We start from the raw sequence: 27,570 nt of genomic DNA, 5'->3' as shown, positions 1-27,570 counted from the left end.
GGCCTCCCAAAGTGTGGTCTTTACCTTTGACACATACACAGAGTCAAATGACCTTCATTGTTTTGAAGTTTGCGGCTGTCAGGGTAGGAAGATTGCTGCAAACAACAGGAGAGTAAAAACTGAATGAGGCTCTTAAAATACTGAGGTATGGTTTGCTGTATTTCAGAATCAGCAATGATGAACACATGCTACATTCTGGGCAGGGTGTCAGCATGGATGTTGCTCGTCCCCAGGTGCCAACAGCATCTCCTTGACAAGCGCCCACATCCCTGCTTCCTCTGGAGGACAAGCTCAGGCATCACCATGGGAGCATCTCCGAGGCTCCACGGAGACACCTGACCGTGGACAGCCAGGCTCCTGGAGAAGGTGCTCAACATGGAGCATCAGCCTACACGGAGGCTTCTTTCTCTGCAGGGTTTGTTCTGTGGCTAAAGGAGGGTATAGAAAATTAACAATACACAGGTGGCACAGGGGAAGAGTGAGCCTTAAGCCGATGAAAATTCAAGATATGGGAGCAAATTTTCAAGGTAATTAATAAGTATAGGGAGTACTTTGAGGGCATAGGAAACTGAGTAAAGATGAAAATGTGGGCTGGGCATGGTGGCTCATGCCTGTAATCCCAGCACTTTCGGAGGCTGAAGTAGGAGGATGGCTTGAAGCCAGAATTGTAAGACCAGCCTGGGCAACACAGAAAGATCTCTGTCTCTAGAAAAAAAAAATATTTAAAAATTAGTTGCGTGTATTGCCATGCACCTGTAGTCTCAGCTACTCGGGAGGCTGAGTTGGGAGGATCATTTGAGCCTAGGAGTTTGGAGGCTGCAGTGAGTTATGATTGTGCCACTGCACTCCAGCCTGGGCCACGGAGTGAGATCTGTTTCAAAAAAACAAAAGGAAACTGTGATTCCCCTTTTTAAATCAGGCTTAAGTCAGTTCGTAGTGGAAAGAGGCCCAGTGTCTTCTAAGCAGTGACTTAGACACTGACACACCTAGCAAACTCGATCAATAGAAGGCTCAGGGCAGCCAACTCTGGCAGCATGTCCCACTCTGTTCCCAAGAGAAAACGGCCTTATCTGGGCCACAGGGGTCATGCTATCGTGAGACCAGCCATCCAGAGCCTCAGTCTCGCTTTGCTCCAATTCCCCATCGGCTCTTTCCTAGTATTTCAATCCTGGGAAAGATGGGATAATTTTCACGCCTTGGATAGGGCATGAAAGCACCAGCCATTGGAAAAAGGGCTCTCTATGGCAATTCACAACTGCTGACGAATGCACCAACCCGGTGGGGCTGAGCTCCTGTGAGCTGCCCCCGGGAGTCTGAGTATCTCTAGATGGAAAGAAAGGGATGCCAGCACTGGGAGGACCAAGGGTGCAGCCTTGACCAGAACCTGCACTGAGGATGGCCAGGCTAGGAGATCTCTGGGGCACCTGGTGGCCTTTTTCACTGCTGCAACCTTGCTCTCTGTTTCTTCAAACTCCTACAGCTACAATTAGACCCTCTCCCCCAAGATGTCCCAGCCACAATTCTATCTGGTTGAGCGGCAACACACACACACTCATGCGCACACACACACACATTCCACAATCTGTCTCCAAGAATTATGAAGTTTTCATATAAACCACAGAATATATTTAATTCAAATTAAACATGAAACTAGAATAATGTTCGGTCCTTATCAAGTAGCAATTACATTGTTTAAAAAAAAAAAAGAACAGTATATTTCTGTCTACATTCCGACAATCCAACAAGGCGGCATGGGTCACATCCAGTTTGACAAGGTGACAGAGCCAGCAGTCACCATCCATGGGCATGGTTCTGAGGGGACTGGGGAGACACAGACCATACATGATACAAAATGATTCTGCAGCAAGTCTGAAGGAGAGCAGCCTCCCTCCTAATACATAAGAATGAATGTCCAGGTAGCAGAGAGTAGGCGACTTGCATAATGAGCGCATTTTATTAAATAGATAGTTAACGCACTGCTTCTTACTCATTCCAAGTTGCTGTAGGTGCTGCCTGCATTAACAGCAGGGACAAAAGCTTCCTATGCGCATTTCAGCAGGAATACTCTCTCCACTCCAGGTATTTCTTTGTTTTGGATTTTTTTGGCATGATTTCCTTCCCATGTAAAGAAAGCCAACTTCTTCAAGACAGGTCATTCAGCTTTAGTGGTTCTCCTTGGGCCGTGCAGAAGGCAGGTCCCGCACAGTGAGGCCCTCCTTTGTCCTCCACTGAAAGCTTTTCACTGTTTGGTCTGCAAAGGAAGAGGTTCGCCTGCCCCTGCTCCACTCACCAGGGTGGAAAGGGTGGAGGGCTGGGAGAGGGCTTTCTTCACAGGGCAGTGCTCTCGGTATCATTGTCTATATCCAGCAGGATGCGGCCAGGCACGTCTTTGCTGGCTGAGTCTGAGTGCATTTCAGGAAAGATGCTGCGATGTGGTTCTGAAACCCTGGAATTGGAGTCTGGACAAAAACACGAGGAGACATGGTATCAATGAGGGGTAACCCCCGAGAGGCCACCTGAGGGTGCTCTGAGAAGGAGAGGCTGGGAAGTTTCAGGGTCAGCCCATGCACACAGGGTCCCTTGCGAGAGGCTTCATCAGCTCTTAGAAGCTAAGTGAAGCCTTTGTGACCCCAGAGGGCAGCTGAGTGGCACAGCCTCGCCTCTGGGCTCTGATGTTGCTTGCTATGAGCCCGGAGCAGCCCTTGGAGATGCAGCTTTTAAAGGACTTGCTTGCTTTGATGGAGGAAAGGAAGCCTCATTCTTCCCAAGGCCTCTAATGCATGAGATGAACCCTCCTGATGGCCCCTGGGCTGCCCTGGGAAGAGGTCTCTCCTCGAGACTGCTGGGTTTTCCTCCTGTTACTAACACTAGGACCTCACCCTCAGCATCAGCAACATTTGGGCCTTAATTATTTGTTGTGGTTGTCCTGTGCATTGTAGGTGTCACCCAACAGATGCCAGTGACATGCAGCCTCCTCCCCCAGTGTGACAACCAAAAATGTCTCCTGTACATCACAGATCACTGGGGAAGTTTAAACTGTCTCCAGATGCTGCCGAGTGGCCCCTGGGGAATCACAATCACTGCTGACTGACATCACTGAGGCAGACCAAGTCTCCTGCAAACATTAACGTTCCCTTCTCTGTCTAATACACCTCGAATGCCATTTTCATGTCTTGCTGTTGTCCCCCTCTCCTATGCTCTTCCCAGAGGCCAGTGGGTCTCAGATTCATTTATGCATGAACAAATATTTACTGAGCACCTCCCGGGTGCCAGGCACCATTCTACCTGCTGAGGACGCAACAGTGAACAAGACAGGCACAGCCTCAGTGAAGCCCACGGTCAAGTAGGCGAACCAAGGGGATCCTAAGTTAAGACAAAAGGGCTGGCTTCTCTAGTAGATGTGGGTTCTGGCAAATTATGAGAGCCTCATTAGGTATTTTAGGGCTGGGGTAAGACAGAAGAGAGATGTTTTGTAGTTTTGCTTTGCTGGGTTAGAGGTAGCCATGGCAGGCAGCAGTGAGGGAGTGGGAGGAGGAGGTGGTTTGCGGGGGCGTTTCACAGTTAGGCTTGAGAGCTGCTTTCCCCCACTTGCTGTGGTGCAAAATGACATCCTGGCGGGAGCTAGTTTTGACCATATTTCTGTTCAACCTGCTCCCGTCTACGCAGGCACAGCTTGAAAACGCTGGTGCACTTTGGGGAAGCTCACTGCTTGGAGACTTGTTCCAGCTCCCACCCCTTCCACCTTCCTGTCCCTACAGTTCTGAGCTATGAGATCTATTCACTCCCTGGGACATCCTTTTTCTCACACTTACTCCTGGGTTGTCCCTCAGGGTTTCCTATGCACCATGACTCAGAGAAATTTCTAGATTTATGGAGGTGCCAAGGTGTCAAAGAGTTCAGGTGCTGAATGTCATTTCAGACAATTCAGGCCTTGTGATAACTATAAAACCAACGACACCGTGCAGAATTGCACCAGCCTATGGTGCAGTCAAAGGTGGTCTATATGCACAGAATAGGGGCTGCCTTGGATTTGTCCTAAGCAGAACAGAAGTCAACGAAGGCAGGGACTGTGTCTGTCTTGTTCACAATGTATCCTCAGTACCTAAAACAGTGACCGGCAAATAGCAGATGTTCAATAAATTTTGTAGCTGCACACTTGGATGCTTGGATGGATGCATAAAGAGTCATCTAGAGCAACCATCTTTCCAATCCTCCGTTCTTACATCCTCAGGCAAAGAAGTAGCTGTGACTTGAAGACGACGTATAAGAAAATCACTGCAAATGCAATCCTTTCCCCATTATCTTGGCCCGCAAAAACAGAAGGGGCTACCAGCCCGTGTCTCTTCTCGGCCCAGAGTTTACCAGAAACTATGGAACCGACATGACTTGGTGGGGAATGCATGATGCAAAGGCACTGTGTATATGGATGAGATTTCTACTTGTTAATATCTGTATTTACATGCGAGCTAACGTCTGTCAGCCACCAAGCCCTTCCACAGCTGCTCTTTTTTTCTTATACATCACATATACATAATTTTTAGATTTGTACCTCTCTGAACTTTTCTATTTATGATCCACGCACATTATTTATTCAAGGGGAAAAAAGGTGTTTTGGGGTGTAAAGGAAATCCCTTACTCTGCTGCCCACCTGCCCCATCTGGCTTCCCCAGCCCCTCTCTATTCCTACATGAATCAGTCCCTGAAAGAAACGATGACTTTGTTTACACACAAAAAGGAGAAAGAATTACGGCAACCTGTACAGAACTAGTTTTCAGAAAGAGACTTCATCACAGTAGCTAACATTAAAAAAAAAATTTTTTTTTTTTGAGATAGGGTCTCGCTCTTTTGCCCAGGCTGGAGTGCCGTCGTGCAATCTCAGCTCACTGCAGCCTCCACCTCCTAGGCTCAAGCGATCCTCCCACCTCAGCCTCCCGAGTAGCTAGGACTACAAGCATACACCACCATGCCTGGCTAATTTTTTTTTATTTTTGGTAGAGACAGGGTTTCACCATGTTGACTGGGCTGGTCTTGAACTCCTGGCCTCAAGCAATCCTCCCACCTCGGCTCCCCAAAGTGCTGGGATTACCAGCATGAGCCACCACACCCAGCCTCGGTAGCTGACATTACTATAGAGCACTTACTTACACCACAGACTGTACTATACAGCAACACTTTATCATGTCGTCTCACTGAACCCCCATTAACTAATCCTAAGGCAGCAGAAATAAGAAAGGGAGACTCAGAGGCTCTATTCCTTGCCCAAGGTGACACAGCCAGTGTGGACCAAAGAGGATCAAAGCCAGATTGGTTGCACTCTGGCTCTTCACATTACATTTTCCCTCCTCCCCAGAGGAGTCTGTAAATCCCTGGGTGAGGGCCCTCAAAGACATTATCTGATATCATTGTTTCAGTCTTTTTTTTTTTTTTTTTGAGACGGAGTCTCTCTCTGTCACCCAGGCTGGAGTGCAGTGGCGCGATCTCGGCTCACTGCAAGCTCCGCCTCCTGGGTTCACGCCATTCTCCTGCCTCAGCCTCCCGAGTAGCTGGGACTACAGGCACCTGCCACCGCACCCGGCTAATTTTTTGTATTTTTAGTAGAGACGGGGTTTCACCATGTTAACCAGGATGGTCTCGATCTCCTGACCTCGTGATCCGCCCGCCTCGGCCTCCCAAAGTGCTGGGATTACAGGCGTGAGCCACCGCGCCCAGCCCATTGTTTCAGTCTTAAACACTGGTTTGTTGTAAACAGGAGAAAATGGTTATTTCAGAAAGACACCTGTAAGAACCTGGTTTGTCTGAAACACCTCTAAATCTTTCTGGCTATGAACTCATATATTAACTGCACTCCAAGAAGGGCTGGTTTCTGAGCGTATGCTTGGAGCTAAGTTCATATAAAAGATATTGTATTTAAAAAAACAAAATAGGCTGGGCGTAGTAGGATGATGGTGTGAGCCCAGAAGTTCGAGACCAGCCCAGGCAACATGAGACTCCGTCTCTATAAGAAAAACACAAAAATTAGCCAGGTGTGGTGGCGCATGCCTCTAGTTCCACCTTCCAGCTACTTGGGAGGTTCACTTGAGCCCAGGAGGTCAAGGCTGCAGTGGACTATAATCACACTGCTGCACTCTAGCCTGGGCAACAGAGCAAGACCCTGTCTCTTTTTGTTTATTTTTTAACAACAAAAAAAAAGAGAAACAGAGGATGACCTCCAGTAACCAGCCTCGGCCCAAAGACAGAACTTCATACAGTTCATCACAGATTTGGGGCTCTGACAAATGTAACCCAGGTTCCTTCCTGAACTGAGTATCTTATCCAGGAAACAGAAGTGGATATTTAAGAGGTAGAAGTGGAATGTTATCACTAAGGGTATGATTCTAGAAGATTTACTTATTACTTCAACAATTTTGAATATGTGCTTTTGGTTGTGAACTCACCCTTCAAGAAGTCCAAGGTGATTCTGATAGCCACTTTGACAAGTAACAGATCCAAATATGCCCTTGAAAGTAAAGTGGTGCAGGCACAACTGCAGAGCGAATAAACTCCCTCCCCCTCTCCACCACCCATCCCTCTTCTCAGACCTAGGGTCTCAGGGAATGCCTTCCTTCACCAGTGAACGGTTTGAGTCTTAAACACTCTGGTTGATTGTTGTAAAAAAGAGATAAAGGTTATTTTAGAAAGACACCTGTAAGAACCTGGTTTTCTTTAAACACCTCTAAACTTCTCTGGCTATGAATTTATATATTATTTGCATTCCAAGAAGGGCTGGTCTTTCAGCATACTGCTTGGAGCTAAGTTTATATGACAAGTATTATATTTTGAAATAAAAAAAAAAGCAAAAAACCAGACAAAAAAGAAAACTTTTATTGGAGGTCTCTTTTCTGTTTTGTTTTTGTTTTAAATAAAATGTCTACTGTATGAACTTAATTCCAAGCAATATCCTCAAAGACCAGCCCTTGGAAGGCAAAGAATATATAAATTCGCAACCAAAGAGGTTTAGGGTGCTTTTAGAAAGCAGGTTCTGGCTGGGTACGGTGGCTCATGCCTGTAATCCCAGCACTTTGGGAGGCCGAGACAGGCAGATCATCTGAGGTCAGGAGTTCAAGACCAGCCTGGCCAACATGGTGAAACACCGTCTCTGCTAAAAATACAAAAATTAGCCAAGCATGGTAGTGAGTGCCTGTAATTCCAGCTACTCAGGAGGCTGAGGCAGGAGAATCGCTTGAACCTGGGAGGTGGAGGTCACAGTGAGCTGAGATCGCACCACTGCATTCCAGTCTGAGCGACAGGGTGAGACTCCATCTCAAAAAAAAAAAAAAAAGCAGGTTCTAACAGGTGTCTTTTTAAAATAACCTTTTCCTCCTTTTTACAATGTAATACCTGTCATATAAACTTAGCTCTAACCAGAGTGTTTAAGACCCAAACCATTATTTCCTCAGATAATGTCTTCACTTTCAGGATCCTCACCCAAAGATATACACAACTCTTTTGGGAAAGAGGGAAAAAGGGTGATTAAGAATGATGGGGCCAGGCACGGTGGCTCATGCCTGTAATCCCAGCACTTTGGGAGGCAGAAGTGAGTGGATCACTTGAAGCCATGAGTTCGAGACCAGCCTGGCCAATATGGCGAAACCCCGTCTCTACTAAAAATACAAAAATCAGTCGGGTGTTGCCACACCTGCCTATAATCCCAGCTACTTGGGCGGCTGAGGCAAGAGAACTGCTTAAACCAGGGAGGCAGGGGTTGCAGTGTGCCAAGATTGCACCACTGCACTCCAGCCTGGGCGACAGAGTAAGACTCTGTCTCAAAAAATACATAAAATAAATAAACAGAAGAATGACAGTCCAACCAATCTGGCTTTGATCCTCTTTGGTCGAAGTAGAATTGTGTAATTTTATCAGGAACTGATGATTTCTCGTCAGTTTTCTAGGGCTATGAGAGACTTTGAGTCAACTATTCAGGAGTGATTCTGTTCAAGTCTCACTGGATGTTATCTTGACACAGTTCTGATTATCTACTTATTAAAAATAAACTGCAAGTAGAAACAGAAGCCACTTAAATATCCAACTAGGAGTAATAATACATCTGGTTGATGAAACATTATGTAGTCACTGAAAAACATGGCTCTAAAAATTACATTATCACATGAGAACGGGCATATGATGTAAAGTAAAACAAAAGGATCCAAATCTGTCTATGTCAAATAATTATGCTCATGCACCTCCTTGCCTTTTAGAAAAACTAAAAGAAAAAAAGGGGCGGGTGTGGTGGCTCACGCCTGTAATCCCAGCACTTTGGGAGGCCGAGGTGGGTGGATCACGAGGTCAGGAGATCGAGACCATCTTGGCTAACATGGTGAAACCCTGTCTCTACTAAAAATACAAAAAATTAGCTGGGCACGGTGGCGGGTGCCTGTAGTCCCAGCTACTTGGGAGGCTGAGGCAGAAGAATGGCGTGAACCCGGGAGGCGGAGCTTGCAGTGAGCCAAGATTGCGCCACTGCACTCCAGCCTGGGGAACAGAGCGAGACTCCGTCTGAAAAGAGAAGAGAAAAGAAGAGAAGAGAAGAGAAGAGAAGAGAAGAGAAGAGAAGAGAAGAGGAGAGAAAAGAAAAAAAGTAGAACATAAATGGCAGACTTTTTCAATTGTATAGCTAGAGTTGATTTCTTATTATTTCCATTTCTCAAGAGTTTTAATATCCATGCTTATTTTTATTTATTTGAGACAGTCTCACTCTGTCACCCAGGCTGGAGTGTAGTGGCACAATCTCAGCTCACCGCGACCTCCACCTCCTGGGTTAAAGCAGTTCTCCTGCCTTGGCCTCCCAAGTAGCTGGGATTATAGGCACCCATCACGACACCCAGCTAACTTTTTGTATTTTCAGTAGAGATGGGGCTTCCCCATGTTGGCCAGGCTGGTCTTGAACTCCTGACCTCAAATGATCCACCCGCCTCAGCCTCCCAAAGTGCTGGGATTACAGGCATGAGCCACCGTGCCCCAGCTCATGCTTATTTTTAAAAAGGCATTACTTCCATGACATAAGGAGGGTGAGAGTTTAAAAAGCAAACACTATGAAATTAGCCAGCAAAGTGTCCAGGCTTATGGCTACTATGTGAGTGATTTGGTCTATCTGTGGTACAGTGGACTAACGCCTCACAGACAGTCTCAGGCTCACTAAATTATATGAATGTATTTGTTATCTCCTTCTGCAGAGCATTGTCTTTTTAACCCACGAAAGAAGTGAGATTCAAAAAACCAAGTGGTGCATCAGAATCAAAATATGGATACCTGGGTTCCACCCCCGGTCTCCTGTGTTTGGGTCCTAGAAGGCCAGGTCCGGGCGTATGAGTTTTTAAAACCCTGACATGTGAATCTAACATAGAAATCTGATTAAAAGTATTTTTTTCTACTAGATAAAAATGATAAATAGCAGGCCAGGCACAATGGCTCATGCCTATGATCCCAGCACTTTGGGAGGTCGAAGCGGCCAGATCACCTAAGGTCAGGAGTTCAAGACCAGCCTGGCCAGGGCACGATGGCTCACGCCTGTAATCCCAGCACTTTGGGAGGCCAAGGCAGGCGGATCACAAGGTCAGGAGATCGAGACCATCTCGGCTAACACGGTGAAACCCCGTCTCTACTAAAAATACAAAAAATTAGCCGGGAGTGGTGGCGGGCGCCTGTAATCCCAGCTACTCAGGAGGCTGAGGTAGGAGAATGGCGTGAACCCAGGAGGCGGAGCTTGCAGTGAGCCAAGATCGCGTCACTGCACTCCAGCCTGGGCGACAGAGCAAGACTCCATCTCAAAAAAAAAAAAAAAAAAAGACCAGCCTGGCCAACACGGTGAAGCCCCGTCTCTACTAAAAATAAAAAAAAATAGCCAGATGTGGTGGCAGGTGCCTATAATCCCACGTACTCAGGAGGCTGAGGCAGGAGAATCGCTTGAACCTGGCAGGCAGAGCTTGCAGTGAGCCAAGACTGCGCCATTGCACTCCAGCCTGGGTGACACAGCAAGACTCCATCTCAAAAAAAAAAAAAAAAAAAAAAAAAAAAAAGAGGAGAGAAATAGCTAGCCTTCATTTAGATCCACTGTATATTAAGAACTGTAATTGGCTAACAGAATAACCTTGGACTTTCTCTATTTGATCTTCAACAATTTAGACAGATGTCACCACTTTACAGATCAGCCAGGTTGTGCCTAGCCTATGTTATACCAAGAGCTGAAATTCTAACTCAGTCTGGTCTGACTCCATAATGTGTGTTCTTTCTACTATACCTCAAGCTTGCCTAATATGGAAAAGAATGGAAATTAAAGAAGTAACAAGGCCAGCCTTGTGACCACCTGTTCCACATCTGGGTACACACTTAGTATTCCGAATGATTGCAGCAAGCATCAACAAAGCCAGTCCTCCTTCAGTGCATGCACTATTAGTAGGGATGCAAGCAGGCAGGGTTAGGGTGGCCGGTTAGTAACAGGCATGAGTGCACAAATATGATCATCAAGTAGCAAAAATGCATTGGCCAATCAGGTGCCTTTTCCTTACCATTAAATATTCCAATCTCAGTTCTTACTGAATATGGCAGGTCATACATCTAAATTATTTAATAAAATGTTTAAATTAGAATACTCTTTGCTAAAATCTATTACTTCAAAAATAGCAAGATATAAACTCTTTTACATGGGAATTAAAACTCTTCCTGCTCTCTAGAGTCACAATTAACAGGAGACTCAAAATGATGCCAGAATCTCGGCATCCTCCAGTGCTGGTGCTGAGCTGTGAGAAGTTAGCTGCCAAACCTGCTTGGCAGCAATAATCTCCCCCAAGAGTTTATCTTAATCCCATTAGCCTTAACCCAACTCTTTAAAACTCTAACTTAATCCAACTCTAAAGGAATAACCTGTTTTCAGGAATTTGTCCATCTAAAGTTTTCTAAGTGAAAACATTACGTCATAATAAAGGACCATCCTGTCCAAGGAAGTTATATATTTTTTCCTCCTTGAAAAACCCAATGGCTATATCCAAGAATGGTTAATAGCAGTATGATCAACACTAGCAGATTCAAAAATTCTAAATGTTGGCCTTCTGTGTACTTTCAATGGCAGGCTAGGGGATTTTAAGATAGTACAGGTTAATTCTGTAATACAAAGATAACTCTGGTAACCTGGAATTTCTTGAGTTAGGAGAATTCATAGCATAGACCGGTTTTTAAATAGCTAGTATCTTAGGGAAACACATTTTTAATGTAAAATTTCACTTAGCTAATAATTACAGGCAGTACATTACAGTGTTGTAGCAGATCAGTAAACTAAACTTGTGGAATAAATACACCCCAGGTAACAATGGTATTAAAAAAATAGGCATAATTCTGGTTTGGAATCTTTCATTTAAATAAAAGGAAATATCTGAGAATAACATTTTGGTGTGTCACAAGCATGAAATTGTGGTATCGCACCCGGGCCTCCTCCCTGTTTTGAAGGTTACGCTCTGGTTTTCCACTTCTGGTTCCTACAGAAAGTCTTACTCAGACCTAAGCTGTGAGCACTCTGGCTAAGGGGCCCACAATAGGCGTAAGGCTCAGGCCAGCTGATTAAAGCAGCTGTACACATAATGAGGGCCTTATGCTGTCCACATGTGGACCCAGCAGCAGACTTAGATGAGCTCACAGTGCCTTTTAAAAAGCTCATATGGTTTAATAAAGCAAAATGTAAGCATGCTAGAATGCAAAGGAATTTAAAAGAATTCAGTGTAGGGTATTTGGGGGAAGATTTTTTTTTTTAATTTTTTGGTCTTGAGAATTTAAAATATCAAATTAAGAAGCTCCATGCAGTTAACTTGCACTTAAGATATAAAAATTTAAAATTAAAGCTCAAGACACAAAGGACACAATTTCCTCCCGTGCTGACTGCACCCGGGTCCTCTTTGGTTGGATGCTGGTGAGCCCATTAGTGACAGGTAAATCACACTGGGAAGAGTAGACTGCTGCTAAGAGGGTCACCAAAAAGACAGAACATATTCCTTTTTTTTTTTTTTTTTTAAAAAGAGCGTCTCACTCTGTCATGCAGGCTGGACTACAGTGTGCAGTGACACAATCACTACCCACTGCAGTCTCGAGCTCCCGGGCTCAAGCAATCCTCTTGCCTCAGTCACTCAAAGTACTGGGATTAGAGACACGAGCCACTGTGCCTGGCCCCTAAGAAAGAAGATACTCTTCAAGAGCAGCTTGAAATCAGGCTCTTGATCTACTGACATCTACTCCTTGAATTTGAAGCACTGCAGCTCAAAGTGCTTCTGATAAAAATAAAGAAATGTCTATATGCTACAGAATGGATGGCCCATTGGCTGTCAGGGCACAGGGTCAAACGGCTGCTCCTGAGCACACGGTGAAAAGCACATATGCAAAACACGGGTAAGCAGGAGCATTTGGAGCTGTGGGGCAAGCTGCTCGGGGCCGTTACAGACCTTAGTCCTGGAAACCTTCCCCACCTGTGAGGGCACTAGTAAGGGCATCTATTGGGAAACAAAACAAACAAACCAACATGGCTTTGTTGTTTTCAAAATAAAAGCTCTGATGTCATCAGAAAAAAAAGTTATTAACCATTTATAACATGTGCAAATTATGTATTATATTCCTGAAAAGTTATTAAAAGATATTGTTAGAATCAGTTAACCGTCACCCTTTGGGTTAATGGAAACCTTGGCACATTTTTAGCTGCAAAGTCACTCAGTATGGTTGGAAAGCCCAGAGGTATATTTCAGCTTCTTTTCCAAAAGTGCCCCACTTAGAACAATTTAAACTAGGCTGCTGTAAGAAATTCTTTGAGGCCCCTAATTACCACTTTTTAAAACACACTAGAAACTCCCATATTCATCCTTAAATAATAAATTAGAGCATTTGGGATGGAAATATTTTTGAAATCTTAAATAAAATGGTCACGTTCTAGACTATTAAAAATATGCCATTAGGTAGCCTACTAAAACCTGTACAATCACCACCACTTCCAAACAGGTTCCCACTGAGTCTACAGGAAAATCTTGATTCTTCCCTCCCAAGCCATTAGAGGCCAGCACTCTGATATGACAGTGCCCTGAGATCTCCCTTTTGGAGCATTCAATTTGGCATAAATCATGTTTTTTAAAGTTATACCTGAAATTTTGTACTTAATATCAACACTTTTACTCTTAGAAGTACTGTTTAAGCATTTTAATGAGGAATTCACTAAGAAAGTTAATGCTCGTGTCGTAAAATACCTTCCACCTGGATTAAAAGTCATTATGTTTAGAAAAATGTAAACCTACATAGGTCTTAAACACACAAGCAACTATAAGTCAGGGGTCAGCAAACTTAAAGGACCAGGCAGTAAATGTTTCCAACTTTGTGGGCCATAGGATCTTTGGTCACGACTACCCAACTCTGCTGTTTTAGCACCAATGCAGCCACAGACAATATGTTAACAAATGAGTGTAACTGTGTTCCAATAAAACTTTAATGACAAAAACTGGCTGCAGGACAGGTTTGGCTTGCAGATGTAGTCTGATGACACCTGGCATAAATCAAAGCTTAAATAAAACGGAGTAGTACAAAAGCAATGTAGAGCAGACGAGGAAATATGGGCATTTTTGTCCTAGTTACCTGTTACTATCTTGGAAGCTGTTGGTGCTGTGTTGGTGAGGCTGCCGTCCCCAGCTGAGTGGACACCAGGAGGTTGGGGGGGTGGGGGCACGCTGGGCCGGTTCCTTGGCTTTGGTACTGGTCTCGGTCTCGGTAAGGTTCCAGCATGTGGCTGTGCAGTCTCAGAGTTACCCCCTGCCAGGGTCTGAGGAGCTGGCAGACTGGGGTTCTGTTTTCCTAGGGGCGGAGTACTGGGGGGCGTTGGAGTCTGGGGAGGGGTGTGAGATGGCTGCTCAAGTCCATGCTCACTGGGCAATGCCATGGGGTTGGGAGGGCCCTGGCTATTGGGTTTGGTGTGCATCAGTGGCGTGGCCTGCGTAGGGGGCTGTGGCGGCGGGTGATTGGGAGCTTGGATTGGAGACAGGCTGCTGGAGTACCTCCGGGGTGCTGAGAGCTGGGAGGGGGCGGAGGGCTGCCCTGGAGGCTGGCCCGTGTGCTGGGTGGGAGGAGAGGGGCTTCGGGTGGGTGGCTTTGGTGACAGACTGGGTGGATGCTGAGATGTTCCTGAAGAACTCTGGCCCCCGGGGTGGCCAGGAGGTGGGTTGCCCGGTTTCGGGGGTGCTGGAGCGGGTTTTTTAACAGCTGCACAAAAGAGAAAAAACACCTTTCAGTAGGAACAGTGAGGCAGCAACACCGCCCTGGCCAGGAGCCCAAATTGAACCTCGCCGGTAATAAGCTACGCCAGCATCATGCACCTCTGATGAGAGGTGGTTAGGAGGGCCCCACACTGCGTCTTCCTCCCCAAAACCCATAACCCCAGTCTAACCATCAGAAGAACATCTGACAAACACAAACTGAGGGCCTTTCTTCAAAATGCCTGACCAGTACTCTCCAAAACCATCAAGGCCATAGAAAAGCACAGAAAGACGGAGAACGTATCACAGATAGCAGGAGACTAAGAAGATATGATGACTACATGCAATGTGGGCTCCTGGATGAGATCCTGGGACAGAAAATGGACATGAGTGGAAAAACTAGGGAAATCTGAACAAAATGTGGAGTCTAGTTAATGATAATGAACCGTGAGGTGCAGTGGCTCACGCCTGTCATCTCAGCACTTTGGGAGGCCAAAGCAGGCGAATCACTTGAGCACGGGAGTTCAAGGCCAGCCTGGGCAAAGTGGCAAAACCTCATCTCTACAAAAAAATACAAAAATTAGCCGGGCGTGCTGGCATGCTCCTGTAATCCCAGCTACTCATGAGGCTGAGGTGGGAGGGTCACATGAGCCTGGGAAGTCCAAGGTTGCAGTGAGCTGTGATTACACCACTGAATTCCAGCCTGGGCAACAGAGTGAGGCCATTTCAAAAAAAAAAAAAAGGGTCGGGGGGCTGTGGAGGGACCGGCCCAATGTTCATTTCTGAGCTGGGGTAAAGGTACCATGGTCATGTAACACACTAACAACAGGGGAAACTGAGTAAGGGGCATATGGGAACTCTCAGCATTATCTCTGCAACTTTTCTATAAATTCAAAATTACTCCAAACTAACAAGTTTATTAAAAAAATTAAGTACATTATGCACATTTGAAAGGGCTTTAAAGGCCTATCGTTTTGAAAGTTCAATAAGAAGAAAACTATTAACAGAGGCCACCCCAATGACACGGACGTGCTGCCCTCAGCCCACTTAGCAGCCTCCTCATTAGGGCCCCATGGGAAGACGCAGAAAGAGGCAAGAACAGCCAGGAGGGACCACCAAGCATGACTGGTTCACCCGGATATAACATGATCCCTGACCCCAAGCCACCTTCTCCTTGAGAGTTTGATTGGTCTTAATAACAGAATTTCTACCAATTCTGGAACCATTTGAGTTAATAGATATGTCCTGGACAAAAGCATGAATAAATCTGGAAGAGTTGTCTTAGAATTATTTCTCCAAAGAGAGCTGAATCACATCACTCTCCTCCCTACACCAGCTGAGATCAGGGAATGGGAACCTAATACTGAGGAGGGCAGGAGGGAAAACGACAGATCTGGGGCTCTGGTTTTGGGCTGGGAGGGGTATAGGGAAAGGAGAGACTTTAGCCTTTTTCAAACTCTGCTAAGATCCTACTGGTTCCCCAAGAAAAAAGAGAAGGAAATGAAGGAAAGAAATGAACATGTATCACTCTTCACTTATCACCAGTACCAAGTAAGGCCTTTTATATAAATTATGCACATTATAATTTATATAAATTATCTCATTCAAGCCTCATAAGCTCATTGCAGGGCAAGCTCTGTTATCCCCATTTTCACAGAGAAGAAAACTGAGGCTTGAAGAGGGCCAGTGTTTGGTAATAGGTCACACAGCTAGTAAGGGGCAGAACGGAGACTCCTGCCCATGACATGTGGACTCCCTGAATGCTTTTTCCGCTTCCTCCTTCCTCTATTCCCCGGCTGCCTGTTTACAGGGCCCAGAATTCAGGATTAAAAAGGGTAAAGTCTCGGTGGCTCACGCCTGTATTCCCAGCACTCTGAACTGGCTGAAGCAGGAAGATCACTCAAGACCAGCCTGGGCAACACAGTGAGACCTCGACTCTACAAAAAAATAAAGCAGCCAGGCATGGTGGCGTGTGCCTGTAGTACCAGCACTTTGAGAGGCCAGAGTGGGAGGATCACTTGAGTCCAGTGGCTGGAGGATGCAGTGAGCTATTATCACGCCACTGCATTCCAGCATGGGTGAGAGAACAAGACCCTGCCTCTAAAAAACATAAGAAAGGAAAAAAAAGAAAGAAAAAAGGGTAAAGTCTACTCTGCCACACTGGTCTGGAACTTTCAACCCTGGAACTCAGAAACCACCAACCAGCTTACATTAGCTGTACTCCAGACTGCCATCAGCATTTAAAAAAAAAAGTCTAGTTTTCTGTTCTAAGCAATACTAATTGTAAATTCATACTGAATAAAAGCTCGTTCCTGACATTTAAGGGTGTGAAGAGGATGAGGAGAGGGAGCATGGGAGCAAAGTGTCAGGGGGAGGGGGCTGGTTGAAACAGAGGCCTTGTCTGAGACCACCTCAGAGGCGCAAGGGGTGGGGAAGGCAAAAAGAATCAAACTCATCCTGTGAAGAAGCCTGGGAGCTGTGATTTCGGGAAGCAGGAAAGACTCTGAATGTGGCTATGAGGAAAAGAGTCTTCTTAATCCAAAACCAGAGTCACACCTGGAATCTAGGTACAGAAGACTAACTTCTCTCAAGGATCAGCTGAGATCCTGATAAGATGACGGGGCCCAGAGAGGCAGCCTTAAGAAGGATAAAGTGGAGGTCTGCAACCAAGCAGTGGACCCGAATTTGCCTCCCTGCCTATAATTTGTAGAAATTCCACTAACATTTGCATAGTGCTTTATAAAGACCATGCTTTCATAGACAGACACAGTGAATTTAATCCTTTTTTTTTGGGACGGAGTCTTGCTCTGTTGGCCAGGCTGGGGTACAGTGGCGCAATCTTGGCTCGCTGCAACCTCTGCCTCCCAGGTTCAAGCGATTCTCCTGCCTCAGCCTCTTGAGTAGCTAGGACCACAGGTGTGCAGCACCACACCCAGCTAATTTTTGTATTTTTAGTAAAGATGGGGTTTCACCATGTTGGCTAAGCTGGTCTTGAACTCCTGGCTCAAGCGATCTGCCCACCCCGGCCTCCCAAAGTGCTGAATTATTGGTGTGAGCCACCATGCCCTGGCCTCTCTTATTTTAGAGACGGGGTCTGCATTCTGTTGTCCAGGCTGGAATGCAGTGGTGCAATCATAACTCACTGCAGGCTCGACCTCCTGGGCTCAAGTGATCCCCCTGCCTCAGCCTCCTGAGTAGCTGGGACTATAGGTGTGTGTCACCACACCCAGATAATTAAAAAAAATTTTTTTGTAGAGGGGGGCTCTCACTATGTTGACCAGTTTGGTCTCCAACTCCTGGCCTCAAGCGATCTTCCTGCCTCAGCCTCCCAAAGTGCTGGGATTATAGGTGTGAGCCACCACGCCCAGCCGGAAGAAGTGATTTTTGAGGTGAGACCTGAATGGTAAGAAGAAACCATATGAAGACATGGGACAGAATGTTCTGGAAGCCCTAAGGAGGGGATGAGCTTAGTTCATTCAAGGAACCAAGAGCGGAGTGTGTTGAGAGGGGGGAGTGTAAGCTCTGGGCTCAGAGGTAGGCCCCACCAGAGCACAGAGAACACAGGGTGAGAAGTTTGCATGGAAGCCACTGAAGAGTTTAACCAAGAGACGACATGATCTGCTTGGAGTTTTAAAGCAATTCCTCTGGCTGCTGGGTGGAGGAGTGCAGGGGAGACAGGTGGAAGCAGTTGAGATTCTGTTAATCAGGACCTAGAAAGCCCTCACCCCAATTCTGAGGCAAAACCGGCTCCCAGACCCACAAAGCTGAGAAGTACAGAGGCCGTGCTAGTCTCCAAACAGAGCAAGGGCTTGCGACACCAGGAAAACTGGGAGCATTTCTGCAGAACTGTTTGTTTGTTAAGCTTTGTCACGCCTAAGGAAAAACTAAACGTCTGCTTTTCTATTGTCTATTTTTTCCTTTTTCTTTAATGACTTTTCTCTTGAATGACTGAATTTTCTGCTTGGGATTTTACAACAGACACAGAAAAGATCTGGCCACAAGCCTCACCATCTGAATCCTTGCACTAACTTAAGGAGGTCTGTACAGCCTTCCCTGAGGGCAAGGAGGAGGGTGGCTGCTTACCTCGGCGCAGTGTATGTGGGCTGGGCCCTGCAGCATTGTGAGGTGGGCCCACAGAGAGCTGGTGGGAGCTGGCAGCTGCCTGGGCCTGGTTTTGGCCAGAGGCTATCTGACTGTTGTTTCTCCCTGGTGCTGGCGCAGCTGCAGACACAGGGTCCTTCGGTTTGGGAGGACTAAGAGGAGTAAAAGTCAAGTTAGACGTTAGACAATCCCAGCTAGAAAATCTGAACATACTGCACATAAAACATAAGATTCCAAGCAGAGTTTTCACTTCGGCAGGCAGGAAAAGGATCTGAAATTCTAACTAGCTCACACTGGGCTTATAAAGCTAATGTTTACTTGGTGCCATTTTTTTTTAAGAGATGAGGTCTTGCTATGTTGCCTAGGTTGGTCTCAAATTTCTGGACTCAAGCAATCCTCCTGCCTCAGCACCCCAAGTAGCTGGGACTATAGGACTATTTATTTTATGAGATTCATTGCATCAGACTGGACTCCAACGACTCTGCCACTCCAGTATCATGAGAGAGACCATTTCAAAGCAACCAATGTGGAGTTTTCAGTTCTACTGTGTTTGGACTGAAATTGGGCAGTACTTAATACCATGAAAGGGCTTTTACATGTTGACATATACACTGTACAAAACTAAGCAAAAGCCATGGCAAAATAAGACCCTAAATGATAAAGGGCTTGATTATTATCAATAACTTGGACTGAAGAAGGAGAACTCAGAGGCTAAATGACTACTCGAAGTCCAGAGTTGGTAGCAGCAGGATAGAGATCAGAATTCAGGCTTCCTGTTTCCTGGCCCAGAACTTTTTATACCAAACATTATAGCTCCATTTTGTCAAGGTCACCAAAGAGTGAATAACATTAGTGTAATGTACATAAAAATACCTACAGAATACAGTATAAAAAACAAAGAGCAGACCAGGCGCAGTGACTCATGCCTGTAATGCCAGCACTTTGGAAGGCTGAGGCGGGTGGATCACTTGAGGTCAGGAGGTCAAGACCAGCCTGGCCAACAAGGTGAAACCCTGTCTCCACTAAAAATACAAATATTAGCCAGGTGTGGTGGTGCACGCCTATAGTCCCAGCTACTCTGGAGGCTGAGGTGGGAGAATCGCTTGAACCCAGGAGGCGGAGGTTGCCGTGAGTCAAGATTGTGCCACTGCACTCCAGCCTGGCTGACAGAGCGAGATGCTGTCTCAAAAAAAAAAACAAAAAAGCAAAATAACTGACATTCCATTTGTCCTTCTGCATTAAGACTAATTATTGTCTTAAATAATACACTGAGCCTTGATTAAACAAATTGAATGTCACAAGGAAATGAAAATATATAAATTGGCTGGGCGTGGTGGCTCATGCCTGTAATCCCAGCACTTTGGGAGGCTGAGGAGGAAGGATTGCTTGAGACCAGGATTGAAGACCAGCTGGGCAACACAGTGAGACCCCGTCTCTACAAAAAATTTTAAAAAATTAGCTGGGCATAGGGGTGCATGACTATAGTCCCAGTTGGGAGGCTGAGGTGGGAAGATTGCTTGAGCCTGGGAGATTAAAAGGCTGTAGTGAGCCATGATCACACCACTGCCCTCCAGCGTGGGTGACAGAGCAAGACCCTGTCTGAAAAAACAAAACAAAACAAAACAAACAGGCCAGGGCAGTAGCTCACGCCTGTAATCTCAGCACTTTGGGAGGCCAAGGCGAGTGGATCACTTGAGGTCAGGAGATCGTGACCAGGCTGGCAAACATGGTGAAAGCCCGTCTCTACTGAAAATACAAAAATTAGCCGGGCATGGTGGTCCATGCCTGTAATCCCAGCTACTCCGGCGGCTGAGGCAGGAGAATCATTTGAACCCATGAGGCAGAGGTTGTAGTGAGCCGACATTGCACCACTGCACTCCAGCCTGGGCAACACAGCGAGACTTCGTCTCAAAAAATAAATTAATAAATAAAAATAAAAAACAAGAAAAAGAAAATAAGTGAATTCGCTTAGACTTTTTTCCTTCAAACAAAAAAATTTAAACCAAAACAAGTACATGCATGGGGCACAATTATTAACAAGCTAATGTGGAGCCTATAACATGCATGGGAAGCCCTATGAAGTCTGAAGTCTTAATTTTTTTTTAACTCCAAAGTAAACTTTCCCAAGGTGAAGAAAATGGAATTCAGGAATGCACAAAGCATTTAGCATTCAGTTTTAATGGTGAAACAAGATTCCTATCTCATGAGCAGCTTCACACACAATGAGGCTCTCCCTTGCTCATCCCAAGGACAATGAGAAAGGAGTTCTTTCAAGGCAAATTCATCTCTCTGTGTGGGAAATAAATGTGTGGATAAACAGCCTGTCCTTGTTTTGTGCACATTTATTTTACTTCATATATGATCATTCAATGTGTTGTGGATGGCCAACGCAGAACATATGACAACAAAAATTTTGGCACACATGTATGCAGAGCTAAGCAGCTGTCAGTTCCAAACCACAAGAGATGCCACCTGAAGTAGCCTCTGGTGGTCATCTGCCTGGATCAGTGTGGAGAACTGAATTAATGTCAATTAAATAAAAATCTCAAGTTCTGGCCGGGGGCGGTGGCTCACACCTGTAAGTCCAGTCTTTGGGAGGCCAAGGCAGGGGGATCACCTGAGGTCAGGAGTTTGAGACCAGCCTGACCAACATGGTGAAACCCCATCTCTACTAAAAATACAAAAAAATTAGCCAGGCATGGTGGTGTGTGCCTGTAATCCCAGCTACTCTGGAGGCTGAGGCAAGAGAATCACTTGAACCCGGGAGGTGGAGGTTGCAGTGAGCCGAGATCCCACCACTGCACTCCAGCCTAGGCGACAGAGTGGGACTCTGTCTCAAAAAAAAAAAAAACCTCATGTCCAAGGTGACTTTTCTTAAAAGTTGCTATGCATTTGCAGCCCACTCCAGGTGGCTTATCCAAAGGTTAAGCAACTAAAAGAGACTTTTAAGAAAATCTACCTGCCAGGCATGGTGGCTCATGCCTGTAATCTCAGCACGTTGGAAGGCTGAGGCAAGAAGATCACTTGAGGCCACGAGTTCAAGATCAGCCTGGGCAACCTAGGGCATCTATGTTTACCCCATCTTTACAAAAATAAAAAAATTAGCTGGGCATGGTGACAAGCACCTGTAATCCCAGCTACTTGGGAGGCTTAGGTAGGAGGATTGCTTGGGCCTAGGAGGCAGAGGGTGCAGTGAGCTACGATCATGCCACTGCACTCTAGCCTGGGCAACAGAGCAAGATGCAGTCTCAGAAAAAAAAAAAAAAAGAAAAGAAAAAAGAAAAGCTACCATCTTATTTTCCACCTTGGACTCATGGATCAACTGCCCTACGAGACCGAAATCTGGGGGTGTGGAGTGGAGTATTAGTCACCTCATGTGCCTAGCACAGTGCCTAGCACATATCAGTGACTCAGTAAATCTGTTTGACTGAATCAATCAATGAATGGGTGAATAAATGCCAGGAATACGAAAATTTAACTAACTTGCCACATTCAAATGCTTCCTGGTTAGCACACTGGATGACAACGAACAGAAGATACATGAATGCTGACAGTATACATCCAACAGGTGACAGAGGCTTATCACACCATGAGACACCCACTAGCTTCCGGTTTCCAGCACCAAAGCAGTGTGGCAAAGAATGCAAACCAATGTAGCTTTCTTTGGAAAACATATAAAGAAGCGAGCCATTCATAGTCTTTCTTTCCATCTTTTGCCAACCAGAGGAGTGAAAGCAAATCTGTTCACTCCATGCTGGAGCAGTTCTTAGGGCGTGGATGCCGTGCTCAAAGGCCACCACCTATAAGAAGGCTGGGGCGTCCAGCCTCCACTGCCAGCAGAAGTCAGCCTCCTTACCTGCCGTCGCCTGGGCTCGGCCCCTGCTCCAGTATGCCCGCGGAGGAGGGGACAGTCCCACCCCCAGAGCTGCTTTCAGCCCTAGAGCTCTGGGGAGGGGGCTCTGGGCCAGCGGGCACCACGGTGCTGCCATCTGTGGGCGGAAGTGGCGGCTGGAAAGCGGGGGATATGTGCTTTCTATTTAGAGTGCCACCCCGCCGGTGGGCCTGGAAGTCCATAAGCTTCACACCAAAGCTACACAGAGAGAAGAAACAGTCAACACACCATGCGAGCAGACTACTGAGACAGAAGCCCATCGGTCCACATGTGCTAAAACCACACATGGGGACAGCCACCCAAGCTGCCTGACATGCAGCGAAGCGGCAAGGACCAGACTAATGGCCACCCCTGATACCAAGGCAAGCAATTCCACTCGGCTTCGAGCCTGAGCAAAGCCAATGAACCTGGTACTGTTCAATGTCTTTGATCAATTTGGGTGTGAGCAGCTAAAAGCAAACAGGCAGGCCTCATCTTGAATGACATCATGTTAGTGTGTTTATCCCCATACTTCCTCTGCCTTTTTTTTCCTCCTTTAGACACGTGGTCTCACTCCACCACCCAGGCTGGAGTGCTTGGAACTCCAGTGGAGCAATCACAGTTCACTACAGTGCCAAACTCCTGGGCTCAAACAATCCTCCAGCCTCAGCCTCTGGGGCAGCTTGGACTACTGGCACATGTCACCATAATGGAATATTAAAAAAATTTTTTTTTTGTAGAGACACGGTCTCACTACATCACCCAGGCTGATCTCAAACTCCTGGCCTCAAGTATTCCTCCTACTTTGGTCTCTCAAAGTGCTGGGATTACAGGCATAAGTCACCACATCCGACCTATTTCCATACCTCCTAGTTCCCATCTCAAATCTGTTTTTGGGGAATGACACAGAAGTCCAGAAGGCCTACCAATGGCAGTGTAAGGTTATCACACCCCACTGCCTCTTAACCGAGATGAGATGTAGAAACAATCCTATGTGCATACACAGACTACATCTGAAAGGTACATAAGGCTGGAAAAGCTGGGCGTGGTGGCTCACACCTGTAATCCTAGCACTTTGGGAGGATAAGGTGGGAGGATCGCTTTAGCTTGGAAATTCAAGACCAGCTTGGGAAACATCGTGAGGCCCTGTCTCTACAAAAAACTTTTTTTTAGAAAATTAGCTGCGTGAGGTGGTGCATGCCCGTAGTCCCAGCTAGTCAGGTGTGTGAGGTGGGAGGGCTGCTTGAGCCCAGGAGGTCAAGGCTGCTGTGAGCCATGATCATACCACTGCCCTCCAGCCTGGGCACATTACCCTGTCTCAAAAAAACAAAAAACAAGACTGGAAAAAACTGTTGCTTTGGGGAAGGGAATGGTGGCTGGATGTGGCTGGATAGGGTGGAAGGAAGGCTGACTTTTCACTTAAGGCCACTGATCTATGAACTTAACAACTTTTTCTTTCAGTTCAAAAAGCAAAAAGATACCTGGCTTCCTGAGCTCGTGCTTACTAGGTCAGCTGGCAGGAGAATACACAAGGCAGGTAACTGAGAATTGTCTGTCACGTGCTAACTGGACTCATGCACTGTATTCTGTAACTTAAAATATACGAAAGCTAATTCTGTTACGGGTAGAGTCTGTCGTCAGGAAATACTACTGAATTGTATGAATGAAGATTCAGAGAGGTAATATGTCCGCATAGAATAAATGTGGATTTTGGAAGGACAGAATAGGGACAGAATAATGCATTCTCCTTTGCTAGGGGTAAAAAATGCAACACAAAGAAAAAGAAACAAACAGCACACCTCACTGTAAGATTGAGCAATTAAAATAAGAGCTTGTCACTTCGTTTTAATGTAAAACTATTTCTAGTAATATTATTTCATATACCAAGAAAAGTGTACTACTTCCAACAGGCCTCTTAACTGTTAGCCTTCCTAGTGAGTACAGTGGCATTTCATCACACACATGGGACAGGTTGGCATCTAAAGGCACAAATCACAAATAGTCTTAATCACCCTTGAAAATCCCATGAATTGCCCATAGAAAAGAGTATATAGAGACACACCGCTTCTCACTAAGTTCAACACCACTGTTTTTTTTTCTTCTAGAATTGGCAAATATTGAGGTTTTTCCCACTGAACATCAAATTCAATAGTTGGCTTCCATTGTGGGGCCACATTATACCAGAAGTATGTCTCCTTAAACACCAAATCACTCAACTCACAGTGCCAGGTGGGTGTTCTCACACTCAATTCTGGACAAAAGTCCACACCATTAAATTTATTTTCCTTTCTGTTTCCCCCCACTCAAGTACATTTGGGTCAATTTTAACATGTGTATGATGCCGTTCCACTGCAGGGCTTACCAAGCACACCGCCAAGTTAAGCTGGAATACATGTGGAAGTAACGTTAACTGACAAGCTACACACCGATTTTATGGTGAGATTAGTGCTTGGAATGACCTACAGCAGAATTCCAGACACTATCTGGACACCATCAGTCATGGGTGGATGGGGACCACTCTCAAATCCCAAGTCCACTGAGCGATACCAGATACCACGGGTCTAACAACATATTTACTGCTGGTTTGGAAGTGAACGGTCAAATCATACCTTTCCTTCTTCATCAAGTCTCCTTCCATCACCGCCATGCTAGCAGGCCGCTTCCTCTCCAGGGTCCCCGAGTCAGAGTCGTTTCCAGTGTGGAATGAGTGATTAGAATTCGGGGTGGTGAGAGGTACAAATGCTTCCGATACATTAAATTCCACCTCTGCAAGAGGAAAAATAAACAAGTGCGTGAGACACTGAACACAGCAGGCGAGGGAGCTCTAAGACACCCCTCATTGGAACGGGAACCTCGTTCTTCAGTCCACAGCCCTATTTCAAGGTGGAAGCTCCAGGCACTCACATCGCAAGAATGGTCCATCAATCCAGTGGGAAGTAACGTAAGAGGACAAGACAGGGGAAGAAGTATGGGTCAGAATATAAGTTACACACTTGTGTGCTTTCTCTTTTGTGGGAAAAAAATAAATAAAAACAAATCTAGAATGCAGAAGAGGACGATGAGCACAGATCACTTATTTGAATCACTCAAAAAGAGATATTTAGCTGGGCGTGGTGGCTCATGCCTGCAATCCCAGCACTTTGGGAGGCCGAGGCAGGCAGATCACGTGAGGTCAGGAGTTTCAAGACGAGCCTGGCCAAGAAGGTGAAACCCCGTCTCTACTAAAAATACAAAAAATTAGCTGGGCGTGATGATGTATGCCTGTAATCCCAGCTACTCAGGAGGCTGAGGCAGGAGAATCACTTGAACCTGGGAGGCAGAGGTTGCAGTGGGCTGGGATCGCGCCACTGCACGTCAGCCTGGGCAACAAAGTGAGACTGTCTCAAAAAAAAAAAAAAAAAAAAAAAAAAGAGAGGTATTTACACTTTGATATAAAATAGAAATAAAAGGCAACATCAAGTTCATACTGCCTCTAGCAGTTTTTGCAAGAATCATTTCCTCAAAGGAAATCTTGAACAGAATGCTAGCATTCATTCATCCATCCCATCTTCACTGGGCAACCTATATGAATGAGGCGTGATTCTTGATGGTGACAAAACAGTGGTAAAGAAAAGATGGGCCCAGTGGTGAGGGAAAGATGGGTATCATGGGGCTTGCACCCCACAGGACATGGCAGCAGGGTTGCTCTGGGGGAAGTGGGTGCGGGGGATCCAGAATTCCAACACTTGCCTGGCCAGCATCCCCAAAGGGGGCCACGGGAACCTCTGTGGATCCCAGGACTGCAACAAACCTAGTTTGAAAATCTATTGCCAGCAGGATGAAATACTAATTCCCTGACACAGCCAACTCAGGCCTTCACCAACTGGCCCCGATCAACCTTTCCTGCTTTATCTCCTATCTATGGGCAAATCCATAATCTAGCTAGAGAAACAAGCCCTCTTCCAAGTGAAAAACTCCTGCATATTCAACATCGCCTCTTCTAAAAACGAATCCCTGGTTCCCTTTTCCCAGCACTTGAGTTTGTCAAATCTTTCTCCATCCACCTATCTTCTAATTTGCCATGTGTTATAATTTATCTGTTCATGTGGCCGTCTTCTCCAGCGGCTGGAGTTCCCCCAGGTAAGACAGCATGTTTCACCAGCAAACATATGGCACCTAGCAGGTATTCAATGTACACTGACTGGCTATGTTTTAGTGAAACTAAGTGAAATACAATACAATATGATTACCATTATGTCAAAATACAAATGCAATGAACAAAGGCTGGAAAGAAACATGAAAAACTGAAACCAATTCTGTAATCATGAAGAAGGATTACAGATGTATTTTCTTAAGAAGACTTTTTGTATGATTATCACATTGCTTTGGCGGTCAATGAAACTGAAATGAGAATTACCTTCAGGGAAGAACCAGTCGGCATGCTGAATGATGGGTTCAATCACCGCAACCACATGGACAGATGTGGCTGCTGCCATTTCAGCAAGTGTTCTGCAAAGGAAGTTCACAAAATTAAAATACTTCCTGTAGGCAGCATCTAATTTCTGCTGGTTGTGTCAGGGCAATTCAATTATTTTTAAAGGATAAAATATTTAAAAGATGCAAAAATCAAATTCACTGGCCAGATGTGGTGGCTCACACCTGTAATCCCAGCACTTTGGGAGGCTGAGGCGGGCGGATCACAAGGTCAAGAGATCGAGACAATCCTGGCCAACATGGTGAAACCCTGTCTCTACTAAAAATACAAAAATTAGCCAGGCGTGGTGGTGCGTGCCTGTGGTCCCAGCTACTCGGGAGGCTGAGGCAGGAGAATTGCTTGAACCTGGAAGGTGGAGGTTGCAGTGAGCCGAGATCAGGCCACTGCACTCCAGCCTGGTGACAGAGCAAAACTCCGTCTCAAAAAAAAAAAAAAAAAAAAAAAAAAAAAATCAAATTCACATGGTCCTGGTCTATGAATGTGGCCATGATCACTCAGGAAAAAATGACTCTGGCTTGGCTGTTCCTTAGTGTGCACTGTGATAACAACCACAATGTTTGCTACACACAGACCCTGGGGGCAGCAAAACCAGTCAGTCAACAATACTGTGTCAAATGCTGGTTTTAAACTGGTCTGGAACAAGGGTTGCACTTTCCCACTGGAATAGCATCACACATGGGTGGTAGCTATGTTCTAAGACTAAAGATCACTAAAAAGCAATTTTGCCTACGATGTCACAGTGTGCCTTTTATTATGTTGAAACCTGAGCCTCCCATTCACACTTACGGTCGTCATATATGTGGACTAGACTCAAGATGAGTGTTCAGATGTTAATAGTGTCTGATGCCAAGGCTCAAAAAGAAGAAAATAAGTAGGCCAGA

At 45.8% G+C, this 27,570-nt stretch overlaps 1 protein-coding gene across 6 annotated transcripts in view; it reads right to left on the bottom strand.

Moving 5' to 3' along the window:
• Window positions 1-27,570, bottom strand: part of ARHGAP17 (Rho GTPase activating protein 17) — a 98,443-nt gene continuing 70,873 nt past the window's right edge. For 3 of the 6 annotated variants that reach the window (XM_003261651.4, XM_030799508.1, XM_030799487.1), the window contains exons 15-20: window positions 26,612-26,703; window positions 24,825-24,981; window positions 22,201-22,434; window positions 18,327-18,496; window positions 13,630-14,250; window positions 1,599-2,459 (exon numbers count right to left, since the gene is read on the bottom strand). In XM_003261651.4, the coding sequence (XP_003261699.1) occupies window positions 2,329-2,459; window positions 13,630-14,250; window positions 18,327-18,496; window positions 22,201-22,434; window positions 24,825-24,981; window positions 26,612-26,703 (1,405 nt within the window). In that variant the 3' untranslated portion in view covers window positions 1,599-2,328. Of the gene's footprint in view, window positions 96-1,598; window positions 2,460-10,541; window positions 10,591-13,629; window positions 14,251-18,326; window positions 18,497-22,200; window positions 22,435-24,824; window positions 24,982-26,611; window positions 26,704-27,570 lie in introns of those variants that run through there. The other 3 variants (XM_030799501.1, XM_030799494.1, XM_003261652.4) reach the window with 3 other exon arrangements.

The sequence above is a fragment of the Nomascus leucogenys genome, chromosome 2, assembly GCF_006542625.1.
Source record: "Nomascus leucogenys isolate Asia chromosome 2, Asia_NLE_v1, whole genome shotgun sequence".
NCBI lineage: Eukaryota > Metazoa > Chordata > Mammalia > Primates > Hylobatidae > Nomascus > Nomascus leucogenys.
The sequence above is the reverse complement of the archived record's forward strand: the minus strand, read 5'-3'. Positions and strand labels throughout refer to the sequence as shown.